We start from the raw sequence: 14635 nt of genomic DNA, 5'->3' as shown, positions 1-14635 counted from the left end.
TTTATATAATTGAGGAAATTTATGAACTTGTGTTTTGGAGAGAATAAGAGCCATGACAGAATCCTATAAGAGGAACTTCTTCCTGGCACATAGGACTGCAGTATATAGATTCCTTTGTTACTTCTTCCCCTTTCTACATATTTAAAAAGTCACTTTAACCATTCTCCTTTTCTGCAAATAATAAAGAAGCATTCTTAGGAGGTTTTAAATATACTAAGTCTTAACCCTAATGCTGGGAAAGATTGAAGACAAGAGGAGAAGGGGGTGACAGAGGATGAGATGGTTGGATGGCATCACAGACTCAATGGATTTGAGTTTGAGCAAGCTTCAGGAGATGGTGAAGGACAGAAGGGTGAAGCCTGGCATGCTGTGGTCCATGGGGTCGCAAAGAGTTGGACATGACTTAGCCACTGAACAACAACAAAATTAGCAAGGGTTTGAAATTGATAATACTTTTCCTTTGTCCAGGGTTAGGTGCTGTCCTCTCATAAGAACCATAATCTTTACAGTTTAAGACATCAGACTTGGGTGAGGAAGGCAAATCATACTCCGTAGGGGCCAGCTACTCTGTGGTTTCTTAGGACACTATGTTATTAGCGAAAAGATCACCACAGAGAATACGGTATTGAATTTGAGTTGCCTGGAACTGGTTAGAAATAAAATGTCTCTAATTCCAGTATTCTCTGTTTGTCAGCTTTTCATTATTTTTATAGGAAGAGTTCTAACTTTCCTATATGAGATGAGCCTGTCTCCAAATCTGGCTTCAATTTTTCCCCTTATTCAGTTGCTGAGCACACTTTGCTGTATGATATCACTATTGGCTTTAGGTTAAAAGTTACTCTGTAACTTATATGTCAGACTTCAAACCACCAAGTATACATGGTTTTGTTCAGCTAGACTTTAAAATGAAATCTAATTCCAGTTTTTGGCTAAAAGTACTTTCCACATTTATCAAAGTGACACATAAACTGAAGAAATACTATACATCTAAATACTAGGTGTTACTGACTCTGGGATTGCAGAGAGGTAGCGGACCTAACCGGAGAAGGCAATGGCACCCCACTCCAGTACTCTTGACTGGAAAATCCTATGGACGGAGGAGCCTGGTAGGCTGCAGCCCATGGGATCGCTAAGAGTCGATTATGACTGAGCAACTTCACTTTCACTTTTCTCTTTCATGCATTGGAGAAGGAAATGGCAACCCACTCCAGTGTTCTTGCCTGGAGAATCCCAGGGATGGTGGAGCCTGGTGGGCTGCCGTCTATGGGGTCACACAGAGTGGGACACGACTGAAGTGACTTAGCAGCAGCGGACCTAACCGAGGAAGGAAATGGCAACCCACTCCAGTATTCTTGCCTGGAGAATCCCATGGACAGAGGAGCCTAGTGGGCTACAGTCCGTGGGGTCGCAAAAAGTTAGATATGACTGAAGTGACTTAGCCAGCCAGCCAGGAGACCTAAGATTAGTTCTTTTCCCAAATGTCTAATTTATTCATGTTCTTCAAAAAAGAATCTGTGCAAAGTAATTGGTTCTCTTTTCTTCTAGTCCCTATAGGATTTCACCCTTTGTTTAAAAAAATGACATAGAGTCTATCAACAGTGCAGCGTTTTGAGGGCATGGAAAATTCTGTTGATGATTTCCTTTAGTTTTGGCTTTCTTGTGAGTTACATATAGAGAGGCGAATAAGGAGTATTGCAATGGCCTTATAACTATCACTTGGCTACCTTTCCCCTCAGACCTGACTTGTCATAGTGAAGGGAAAGCAGTTGAAATCAGAAAGGTACATTCTTTGCTAACTTCTTTTAATACCTCGAGTAAGTCAGTCACTATGTTACTTTCAAAGGTAAAAGGAGATAATGTGGTAACTTCTGCTGCCTCTGTCTTGTGAGAGGGCATCAGTGAGAGACTAGGGCAGATGAGAAAACTGTCAGAGTTTAAGTTGGTTACTTTGATATTTTCTTTAGTCTGTAAATCTTAGTTTAATGTGAAACAAGGACCAGTAGCTGATTGTTTAAAATAGCTTTTTCAAACACCATTTTCAATACTGAGCTGTGCAAAACATAAATAATAGAGGGATACTTAGCTTTACTTTGTAATAGGTGAGGGTCTGGCTTAATATTAAGGTAGTATAAAATAACTTTGAAACTTTTGATTTTGTAAAATATATATGTAATTATTATATGTTGTTTCTAGGCAGTTTGCCTAGAAGTTTAATGTCTTATTTTCTCCAGATTTGACCTATTCTGTCATTTCAGTAAACATTTGAAACTTATATTATAAGGTATATTCTACAGATGGTTTTTGGCTCAGATGGTCAAGTGTCTGCTTACAATGCGGGAAACCCAGGTTTGATCCCTGGCTTGGGAAGATCCTCTGGAGAAGGAAATGGCAACCCACTCCAGTACTCTTGCCTGGTAAATCCCATGGACGGAGGAGTGTGGTAGGCTACAGTCCATGGGATCACAGAAAGTCAGACACGACTGAGTGACTTCACTTTCACTTCACGGATGGTTTTTAACTGAGTTATAGCTAGTGTAGCAAGAAGTGTGAGTGTGTGCTATGCATCTAGACTTCATGGTGTCTGTGTGTTGTGAACATAAACTGGCATTGATATCTTATGTTACCAGTCAATTTATCACAACCCATGGGCTCTGAGAAGCTAATATTGGGGAATCACAGATACTCTGTATGCTTTATGTGGCTTTCTGTCTGAACCCTTTTGGGCTTCCCTGTTGGCTCAGTGGTCAAGAATCCCCCTGCCAATACAGGAGACGTGAGTTTGATCACTGGGTCGGGAAGATCCCCTGGAGAAGGAAATGGCAACCCATTGTAGTATTCTTGCCTGAGAAATCCCATGGACAGAAGGAGCCTGGCGGGCTACAGTTCATAGGGTCATAAAAGAGTCAGACACAACTTAGTGACTAAACAACAGCAACTCAACCCTTTTATTGGAATTCTCAATAAGGCTTCATTACTTACTTTAATTTTCCTTCCCCCTTTTTCTGTATAATGTGAATTTGAAAATGAGAGATAAATGGAAATAAGAGAGTTGGAAAAAAAGATGAGTACAAAAGTGAAGACAGTTTCAGAATAATCTGCCTGTTTGCTGATACCACCTGTGTTTGGTTGGTAAAGGTAGCAGTTTTTAAGTGTTTCGCTGTTGAGCTTTTATTTGTCAAACATTTGCTGTGCAGCAAGTACTAATCTAAGCACTTTATATATTGAACTATAAGGTAAGTATTATTTTCTCCATTTTACAGATGAGGAAACTGAAGTCATAGCTAACATTCCACAGAGCTAGAATTCTGTTTGTATTTGGAGCCCTTGTGTTAATCATTAATAGAACAACAGCCATTTATGCAGAGAAAAAGATCCAATAATGTTACCTGTTTCCCTAAAGCTAAAGATTGGATGTGAAAGGAGAAAATATTTATTTTATGGGTTGATGGGATTGATGGGACTATAACAGAAGAGATTGCACTGAAATTTATAGTCATTTAAGAATGATTAGAGCATGCCTTTTTCAAGTGAGAGGATACTGAAGAGTTGTTCACACACAAACTTATTGTATTAAATATTGATTTATTGACTTCAGCAATTTAATAACTAGAGTGTATTAGTTATCAATTGCTGTGTAGCAAACCACCCCAAAACTTAAGAGCTTAAAACAACAACAGTCATTTACTTTGCTGAAACACCAGCAGTTTGGGAGGTGCTCACTAGAGACAGCAGTTGTTTGCTCCATGGAGTGTCAGCGGGGTTGACTCAGGGTGGAGGACCTGCTTGGAGATGGCTCACTCATCATAGCCAGCAGGTTGGTGCTGGCCTCAACCGGGACTGAGCCAGGGCTGTTGGCTAGGGGTTTCCTTCTTCCTTTAGTTGGACCACTCCGCAAGCTGCTTGGCCTTTCTCAGAGTCTAGTGACTAGATTCCAAGAATGAACACTGCCTGTTAGAAGAGTACTTGTTTTATAATTGTTCGTTGAATGGATGAAAGAATCTCAGGTTGTCTTCTTGCTCTTGCCGGCTTGCTTGGCAAACTGCTGCTGTACGTATGTGTTTCTTCTCCAGGTCTGGTAATCCGTGGTTCTGAGAACTACTATTTAGAGGAATTATTTTTTTTTTTTAATCTTGACTATTGATCTATTGCTTCAAATTTCTGTTTCTAGTAAATTGCCCCCAGTTACTACAACTCTGCAAAAATCATCTGTGAACCATTCAATAAACAGAGAAAAATAGCTTTTTTAAGATTTGGAGAACTCCCTTGAGAACTCCCTGTCTTTAGCTTCAGTTTCAATGAAAATTAAGATAATTTCCTGTTCCTGCATCTGGAGATGGTATAATAATGAGTTCACCACCTGCTATTCTTGAATTGTGCCTTAGTTTTCTCTAAAATAAAGATCTGGATTTTTTCTCCTGGCAAGAGGCAGAATGTTACATAAAATAACATTTGTTACTTAAGGAAAAAAAAAAAAGAAATCCCTCCTGTGGGTTAGGCATTGTCTTAGAACAAAATATGCATACAGGAACATACAGATAGTAAACATAATAAGTAAAATGATAGAAAAAAGGGATAAAATACAGTAGGGTAAACAGTTTTACAAGTGTGAGGGTGGTTATTGGAATTGTAGTTTTAAATAGTTGTCATTGTAAAGTAGACATTTGAACCAAGGCTTAAAAGTGATAATTATCCATATGGATGTTTGGGGAAAGAGCATTCCAGGCAGAGGGAACAAAGGTGTTAGGGTGGAAGTGTGCCTTGCATGTTCCCAGGAAAAGCAAGGGGGTCGGTGTGGTTGGACTAAAGTGAATGAGGGGGAGAGTAGTAGGGGATGGGGCCAGAGAGGTTAGGTACAGGGAGGGAATAAACTTAGCGAGGCCTTGGTCATTTTAAAGATTTGGGCTTTTACCGTGATACAAATGGGGAGCCATCTGAAGGTTTTGAGCAGCGGAGTGACATAGTCATCTGACCTAGATTTTAAAACAGTCACTCCAGTTGCTATGTTGAGGATAGCCTGAACCTTGGCAGGCAGGAAGACAAGCTGTGCCACTAACTGCTGTGTCATCTTCCTTTCTGATTTATAAGGCATGTTCTCATCCATCATATCATTTGAATCTTTGAAAACTGCTGTGAAAGATTTATTTTTCTTGAGAGGATTGGAGGCTCGGAGAAGTTAACCAGCTTTCCCACAATGACTCGGGGAGTCTCAGAGCCACATGTTGAATCCACATCTCTTGATTCCAAATTTTGTGTTCTTTCCACTATTCCACATTAAAACCTAAGGATCTTCCTGCTCTTTCCAAATCCTAAAGTGATTTCAGTTTTTCATGTGCAGTGTTCAGGGAGAGCAATACCAGCAAATGGGTTTCTTTTGGGGATGGGAACCAGTAAGATTCTTACCTGCTGAAATGGCTTGACTTTGAAATTGACCAGCTGGTACCATAAGGAAACAGGTTTGTGACAAGTAGTATAGATTTGGAGATGTGCCATTTTTTGTTGAGCTACTTGGTATGAAAATTGGGTATTTGAAATCATATCTTAATAATTAAGTTGGCTTCATAAGTGAAACAGTTGTTAGCTTTTAGAATTTCATAAATTAAAAAATAAAGTAACAATTCTTATAATACTTTTTCCAGACTTCTGGAGAAATTAAAGTTATTTATGTTTTATTAATCTATGCTTTTCAGGCCCATTGACCCCCAGCATGAGCAGCGTTTGTTGGTGTAATGGTTATTCTGAGACTTAAAACTTGTAACTCTTGAAGGGTAGCTTGTTTCTGGTCACAGAGACATAGAGACTTCTGTTTTTTAAAATATTTATTAGTTTATTTGAAAATACTGAATAGAATGTGATTTAAGCTAATTATGAAAAGTGTGAGTATAGATCACCCTATTTATATCATGAACTATAACAGGTAATCATTATACTAACTCTTATTGTGACTGAGTCATCTCCTTGTGTTTTGGGAAATTTTTTTCCAAAATTAACAAAAAGAGACACTGAATGATACAAAAACACTCATGCCAAGAATCTGAAAGTTCATATCAACAACAATTTTCTCGTACTCTTTTGTACGTTTGGCTGTTTTGACTGTCAAATTCCTTCCTTCATATTTGTGTTGTCAAAGTTGTATGAAGACAGTCTTGTATTCTGCCAGTAAAATAAAGCTCCTTCATGTATTTCAAATATTAATAAAAACAAGGGAAATGTAAACTTGCAGTTATTTAGATGGTTAGTTTCTGTAAGTCATTTCATAGTTTGAAGCATATATAGTTGTTTTGAGCTGAATTGGACAGTCAGCGTCTCTGTAATTTAGCTTAAGAGAAATTTTAATGACTTCAAAAAAATTTACAAGGACTTGGGGCCGAAGGACAACAACTACCAAAAATAAACAAGTGAAAAACTTTAAAAGCTTCTTTACAGAATTTCCTGATATATTGCCTTCAAAATACATTCAGGCCAAATGGATAGATAATAAAATTGAGACTCATAGACTGTTTGGATGCTTTTTTATTTTTCTTCTTCTAGTCATTTTTAAAAATTTTATTTATTTTAATTGGAGGCTAATTACTTTACAGTATTGTGGTGGTTTTTTCATACATTGACATGAATCAGCCATGGGTGTACATGTGTCCACCCATCCTGAACCCCCCTCCCCCCTCCCACCTTCTTCCCTCCCCCATCCCTCTGGATTGTCCCGGAGCACTGGCTTTGAGTGCCCTGCTCCATGCATTGAACTTGCACTGGTCATCTATTCCACATATGGTAATATACATGTTTCAATGCTATTCTCTCAAATCATCCCACCCTCGCCTTCTCCCACATAGTCCAAAAGTCTGTTCTTTACATCTGAGTCTCTTTTGCTGTCTCACATATAGGGTCATTGTTACCGTCTTTCTAAATTCCATATATATGCATTAATGTACTGTATTGGTGTTTCTCTTTCTGACTTACTTCACTCTGTATAATAGACTCCAGTTTCATCCGCCACATTGGAACTGACTTTTTTTTGTAGCTGAGTAATATTGCATTGTGTATATGTACCACAACTTCCTTATCCATTCATGTGCCAATGAACATCTAGGTTGCTTCCATGTCCTGGCTATTATAAACAGTGCTGCAATGAACATTGGGGTACACGTGTCTCTTTCAATTCTGGTTTCCTCGGTGTGTATGCCCAGCAGTGGGATTGCTGGGTCGTATGGCAGTTCTGTTTCCAGTTTTTTAGGAAATCTCCACACTGTTCTCCATAGTGGCTGTACTAGTTTGCATTCCCATCAATAATGTAAGAGGGTTCCCTTTTCTCCACACCCTCTCCAGAATGTATTTTTTATAGACTTTTTGATGGTAGCCATTCTGACCAGCATGAGATGGTACCTCATTGTGGTTTTGATTTGCATTTCTCTGATAATGAGTGATGTTGAGCATCTTTTCATGTATTTGTTAGCCTGGATGTTTATTTTTTGCCTCTTCTCTGTCTTACTTCCTTATTAAAAATGCTTTGTTGACTCTGTGTAATGAAAGTGTTGTGAAGATCATGTTTGTGGAGTCCATTGAATGAGATCTGAGTGAGTCCTCAGGCTAAAAAAGGGTAAAATTATTAAAGTTGTTATGGTTAAACATATATTTGTCATTACACTCTGATAATCATTTTCTCATGTGGGCAGTGGGAATAATAGTGATCACTTTTGGGCCAAACCAATCAGCATTAAAACTGATTTCTAGCAAGTGTAGCTGCTAAGTGATTATGACTGCTAAGTGATTACAGTCCAATTACAGATGGAGTAAACTGAACTGATAGTTAAATGCAAGGCATTTCCTTGTGACAGTTATAAATTGTGACTTGAAATCCCAGTTTTCATAGTGGTAGTAAAATCATCTAACGAACAATAATCAGTAGAAGAACTCTTTAAAAACTCCCAAGTACTGATGGTTATGAACTATTAATAATTTACTTTAGGGACTTCCCTGGTGGTCCAGTAACAAAGATTCTGAGCTCCCATTGCAGGGGGCCCAGGTGTGATCCTTGGTTGGGGAACTAGATCCCGCATGCCGCAACTAAAGACTCCACATGCCGCAACAAGTATCAAAACCCCACATGCTGTAAGTAAGACCCAGTGCAGCAAAATAAATAAAATAGATATAAACCTTTAAAAAATAACTTACTCTATTAATCATCCATAAACCACATACATCGTTTTTGATTGTGTCCTTCCACAGCCATTTCATCTAATTGCCCCATCCTTTTCCCCACACCATTCACTTCTGTTGGATTTATTGTGAAAAACATGTAACTTTTAGGGAATTGAGGTAGGAAAGATGTTATGAGAAACCAGATTAGTTTAAAATAGTGGTTCTCAAACATTGACGTGTATTATGTGGACAGCTAGTTAAAACATAGATTGTTAGGCACCACTTCCAGGGTTTCTGGGTGCGTAGGACTGGAATGGGACCTGAGAGTTTGCATTTCTAACCAGTTATCAGGTGATGCTAATGCTGCTGGTCTGGGTACTGCACTTTGTGAGAGTCGCTGTGCTGGAGGAAGGTGCATTCTGATCCCGAAGAACTAACTGTGTTCATTGCTAGTTGACAGTAGGATTCAGGGAAGGAAAAATGGAAAAGCTACTCCTAGAAGCCATAGCAGCCACTTTAACTTAGCACTTACCTATGAGAGCCTCACAAACAGCTTTAAGATCCCTAGCCAGGAAATAGGTAAAGCAGAGGAACGGTTCTAGTGTTCTGCTGTTTTTCTGGCAGTGATAGTCACCAAGTAGTCTAGATGGGTAGGGGACAAAGGTAATATCAGTTTCTAAAAGAAAGAAGATAGATTTCTCCCATTATACCAGGGAATTTAACATTAATCACATGGAAGATGTTGATATAGAAAGGGACATGATAACTGGGAACCAAAATTAAAACAAGAATAAAACATACCAGTTTTGTTTCTTTTATTGAATAAATTGCTAGACTTCCTGCTACTGCGGCAGGCGAGGCCACCCATAAGTGCTTGCAGTACTCTTAGTCTCGTCTCTCCCTTCTCTCTTTGCGATGGTCCCTTTCCCTCTGTGCTTATACATGCACATGTCCACCCATATACCCTCTCCTGCTTTACTTGCAATTTCTCAAGCAAATCATACTCTCCTGTGACTGTGTCCTTTTTCATATTAGTCTGCATGAAATGCCTTTTCTCACTCCCATCCTCCTTTTCTACCTGTTTATTTACTGCTTGTCATTTAAAGATAACTTCATGATCCTCTTGATAAAGATCAAATGCCCTAGCTATATGCTTCTGTAACATTTGGCATTAACCGCTATTATGGTGCTAATCCCTCTATTATCTTGTATCTGTATCCACCCCCCGCAACATACACCCACACAGAAACACTTATACACACTATATTTGGTTTTATCTTTGAGTCTTTAGTATCAAATATGATTCCTGGAACATAATAGGTGTCTAGAACATGTTGAATAAATGAGTGAGTCAGTCAGTCATTCCAGGAAATGTCAACATAAGGCAGTGATGATATTCTAATCCTGGACCCAAATCCTGGCTTCATTAATTACTCGGAGCATGTACATTTCTGACACCAATTCCAATGTGTGTTTTTCCACACCACCAAACAGTTCTCCTAAGGATTCTGATTATCCAGTTCCAAAGTATGGAGAGGTTTTCCCCGTACCAACAAGCACCGACACCAGCTGGGTGTCCTACAATTCAGCTTAATTCTGATGCAGCCAGTGTGGAGACAAGGTCAGATTCCACAGATTAGGGGCTCAGTCCTACAAGAGTTACCCTCTCCCGCTTCAGACATCAATTGCAAATCCATGTTGTCACCTGTGCTTCTGGCCAACCAGCTATAGATCAGAGGATCCCACAATCCTCAGGTTCCTGTTTGTTTGCTGGAGTGGCTCACAGAAGTCAGAGAAACATTTTGCTTACTAGAATACCAGTTTATCATTAAAGCATATAACTCCAGAACAGCCAGGTAGAAGAGCTGCATGGGGCAAGGTATGGGGGAATGGACAGGGAGCTTCCATGACCTCTTCAAGCTCACCACTGGCTCTGAATCTTCACCAACCCAGATGCTCCCTGAATCCCTTCGTTTTGGGTTTTTATGGAGGCTTCATGACAGAGACATGGTTGATTAAGTCATTTGGCCATTGGTGATTGAACCTAATCTCTAGTCCCTTTCCCTTTCCTGGAGGTGGGGGTGCGAGTTGGGACTGAAAGTTCAAACTCTGTATTCTGTGACTGATTCCTCTGGGGACTAACCCCCATCCTTAGGCAACCTAAGGGCCTTCCAGAGTCACCTCATTAACATAGCATATGGCACCTTTATGGGTCTCATCACTTGGGAAATTCGCAAGGATGTTAGGAGCTCTGGGCCAGAAAAATGTTGCCACCAAATAAATATTTCTTTTTATAAATCAGCATATCACAGCATGACCTTCTGCAAACTTTAAACTCTTTTGAGCCTCAACTTTCTTTGAGCTTTGATTCCTTAGTACGTAGAAGGTGCTCAGAAAATGGTAGCTACTGTTATACTGCATTTGCATCTTAGGAGAATGTTTAACAGTCTTGTAATATCCCTATGGTCAAGACAGGGATTTTGGACTAGGAGATATTATGATTAATTCATAAGTGTTTTACTTATGTTTTTACAAACTTAGAAGGTGCTGCCTGGGAGCATGCTCCAGGGCTCAATTTCTTTTCTTTATGATATCTTAACAACAGCTCAGCTGAGGATGTTGGTGGCATGTTGTTCCTTGCTTTGAAGGAGAATTTCTGTTGTTAATTAGGATCTGAAAAGTTCTTGAATGATATTTTAAAGGGAATTAACGTAAATTACTCAACTGGATCACAAAGCTCAGTTATGTAAATTCTAAATTGGAAGTGGGAGAAGAAGGGAAGGGAAGGGAGGGTAATAGTCCAGTCAGTTTGTAAGAAGAGTTGGAATTTTAATTAAACCAACTTCAATATAGAGTCTGATGTAACTGCCAAAAAAGCCTGTGTGATATTAGGCTGCATTGGTGGAAGAATAATATTTAGAACATGGGAAGGAATTACCCTTTTCCGTCCTGTAGTGGTCATACCACCTGAGAAGTGCTGTGGCCAGTTCTGGACATCATCTCTGAGAAGCATATTGAGGGGGGAGTGACCACATACGCTGAAGGAACCTAAGACTGTACTGTAAAGAGGAACATGCAGAAGAAACTACAGCCATGAAAAAGAAAGCCTGAAGTGAGGGCTGAGGGGTGTTAGGTTTCTTTGGATATTGGAAGAAGGCTTGCTTATTAGGTATGTTCTGAATACAGAGTCCAGAACTTGTACCAAGACCAGTGGTACTAGTTGAAACATTTTTAGTTAAAAAAAAAAAAAAAAAAGAGGACCCTATTGAAGTGAATTGCAGGGAGGGACACCCAGAATTTGCTCCTCTCCCAAACCCTGTTCCTTCCTAGGAGCTTTTAGCTCAACACTATCCAGTAGAAATAAAATGTGAGTGGGGTTCAGACCCAATTCTTAAATAGTTAGAGTGGTAGAGTTTCTCCTAGTCATTGGTGAAATTGACAGAGTACTTCCACCAAACAGGAATGTTATTATGTGGATATTTCACAAATGCAATGGAGAGGTAGGTTGATAGGAGGTGAATAATTCTGTAAACTGGGATAAGTTCTTTTAAAAAAAATAATTTTATTTATTTATTTATTTATTTTCGGCTGTGCTGGGTCTCTTGCCGGGCGGGCTTTTCTCTAGTTGCTGAGAGCGGAGGCTGCTCTCTAGCTGCGGTGCACGGGCTTCTTCTTTTGGAGCATGGGCTCTCAGGTGCCTGGGCTTCGGTACCTGGGCTCAGTAGTTGTGGTGCCTGGGCTTAGTTGCTCTGCAGCATGTGGGATGTTCGCAGATCAGGGCTTGAACCTGTGTCTCCTGTGTAGCAGGTGGATTCTTTACCACTGAGCCACCAGGGAAGTCCTGAGGGGGAAGTTTTTACCTTTGATTTTGTTTAGGCTTACTTTCCTAAGTAGACTTTTTGGCATCACCCTTGAAAGGATTAAAAAATAAACCCTTTTCCAAAATGTAAGGTTCGAAAAGAAAAAACACATTCTACAGTTATCATCACACTCTTCATTTGGCTTCCCTACAAAATTGTTTTTGTTTACTGCTTATCTCATGTTTTCTAAAATACTCACCAGGCTAAGTTTTCATAAGTTTAGTGGGATATTCCACAGCCTTTTATCCCATTTGTAGCAGGGTTTATACTGTTCCTGACCACTCAGGTGAACATTCTTTCTGAAAGATACAGTTGTAACAAAATGGAGCCTCAGTTGTAGCAAAATTAGATTTTACACCATGACCATCATTTGGTGGTACACCTCTGAAGAGTCTGTAGTGTGCCTGCGCGCCACGGCACACCATGTGAGAAACTGGATGATGTTGACTCCAGGAGTGAAGGATTGGAGAGAATGGGGAATATAACAAGGCATCAGGAAAAGATTCTACAGTGATGTGCATGCTTTTTCCTTCCACCTAACATCCCTTTCTCCAAATCTGGAGGCAAAGTGCTACACCCTAAAGAACTCCTTTTCTCTTAGAATCTCGGGGCCCTTAACTGTGACCCTCTCATCAGCCTTATTTCCTTCCTACACTTCATCCCTCTAAATAGAATCTGGTATCCCTTCTTTTGTGCTTCCCTAGGGAAATTCCTTTTGTGTTGAATTTCAAGAAGATTTTGACTAGTATAAGTTATATATGTGGCACTGTAAAATTAAACACACAAGATATCATATCGATGAGCCAGATTTCTAAGCCCTTAATTAGTTAGTTAAAAGTGTTAAATAACTATTGCAATAATATATATCTATGTTTGCCCCAGATACATACAGAAAGATTTAGGAAGAGTGAAGAGAAAGGAGTAAATCAACATTTAAAAAATTTCTGTTAACTTTATTTGATAGCCTGCCTTCTGGGATGGTGAAAATCTAGTGAATTTGATTGTTGATAAAGAGAATAATTCCTGTTTTATTTGAAGTATTTCTTCTTTGAAAACATCAATCTGAAGCATCGAGGAAGACTTCTTATTCTAGTTATTATCTGAGTTTGGAATTTGTTTATATGTACATTGGACCTATTTTTACTTTATATATATGTGTATATTCACATGCTAAGTCACTCAGTTGTGTCCAACTCTTTGCGACCCCATGGAGTGTACCCCCCAGGCTCCTTTGTCCATGGAGTTCTCCAGGTGAGAATACTGGAATGGGTTGCCATGTCCTTCTCCAGGGATGTATTCATAGTTTAAAGCATATAGAATACTGACTTTTTAAAACAGTTTATAAATAATGTACTTCTATAGTTAGAAAAATTATTTTCAAAATTGTTTTTCATGTATGTATAGGATGCCGAGCTAGGGATTTGACCATATCAGTAAGCTGTTTTGACTTGCCTCTGTACCTAGTATTCTTGCTGTGTGTACAGAATTCTGATTTGCTTCAGAGCTACACGTAGCATGCGTATGTATGACAAATTTTTTTTTCAATTATTTGCTAACATTTTAACATTTTCAGCATGTTGGAACAAGATTCCAAGAGAATGAATCCTAGTGTGAACCCTACAAATCAAAGGAGGCATCTTCTAGGATTTTCTGCTAAAGAGGAGCAAGACACATCGGATGACATCATCCAGAAAAACAGCTACAGGTTAGATTTATATCTGAATTGTTTATACACAATTTCAACTAGTAGAGCAAACACGTTACAAGGATGTTCATAAATTTTACAAAGATCAGTTCTAAGGGTAAATTTCCTTTTTAAAAACTGTCCCAGTTTTAGAATTCTTGTAGAGCTGGGACCTTAAAATCTCAGTTTGTGTGTACTAATATATGCGTTGAAACACATACATTATATATTACACATGGTATATTGTTTGTAGTGCTTTAATATAGTTATTTTACTGCCATATGTTTATATATATAGTGTAATATTTGTTACTGTATCATCTGTGATGGGTATGATTTGGTGGAATGATATGGCTGAACCCATTTGCAGTTATTAGATAAAACCATTTATACTTGTTTATTGTGATTTTTATTGAATCTCTTTTTCTTGTTATAATTTAATTCTGTCTTCATAAATTTCCATATAGCTTGGAAATAGTAAAGACAACTGTATGAAAATATAATTTTTACCTATGGCAAGTAGAAGAAGGTTATAGTGGCCCTTTTCAGAAATGTTTTTGATAAACATTTCCGGGTGATTTATAATTTTTATTAGAGTCAAGTGGAGCTAGGTCCTTGAATTACAAGGCAAAGGGAGGTTATAGTGTGGCAACCGTGGCACAGAATAATGCTTGAAAATCATTAAAGATTTGATTACTCTTAACTCTCTAAGGTTTTACAAGGCCAAAGGCCATAGGGGAATCATTCTTCTGATTTTTACTCTGTTACACCCATACCACTTAATGAGAGTATTACCGTAGTCCTTCAGGCTTGTCTTCATTTAGTCTTCCTGGAAAAAAACGCTAGTATTCACTTTTTTAAAGAATCTTCAGTGTGCAAAATACTGCGCTAAATATGGCAGATGATCCAAAGAATTCTATGGTAGTAACTGTAATGCAACATAGAATGTGATAGATGTT

The 14635-nt window shown here is 38.8% G+C and overlaps 1 protein-coding gene across 1 annotated transcript in view; it reads left to right on the top strand.

Moving 5' to 3' along the window:
- The window catches only part of ATF6 (activating transcription factor 6), a 234658-nt gene that overhangs the window by 65259 nt on the left and 154764 nt on the right, over positions 1 to 14635 (top strand). Inside the window, exon 11 of the mRNA XM_055586677.1 lies at positions 13567 to 13698. Within this exon, the coding sequence (XP_055442652.1) occupies positions 13567 to 13698 (132 nt within the window). The remainder of the gene's footprint in view (positions 1 to 13566; positions 13699 to 14635) is intronic.

Source organism: Bubalus kerabau, chromosome 6 (assembly GCF_029407905.1).
Source record: "Bubalus kerabau isolate K-KA32 ecotype Philippines breed swamp buffalo chromosome 6, PCC_UOA_SB_1v2, whole genome shotgun sequence".
Taxonomy (NCBI): Eukaryota; Metazoa; Chordata; class Mammalia; order Artiodactyla; family Bovidae; genus Bubalus; species Bubalus kerabau.
This window is presented reverse-complemented; position numbering and strand designations above follow the sequence as displayed.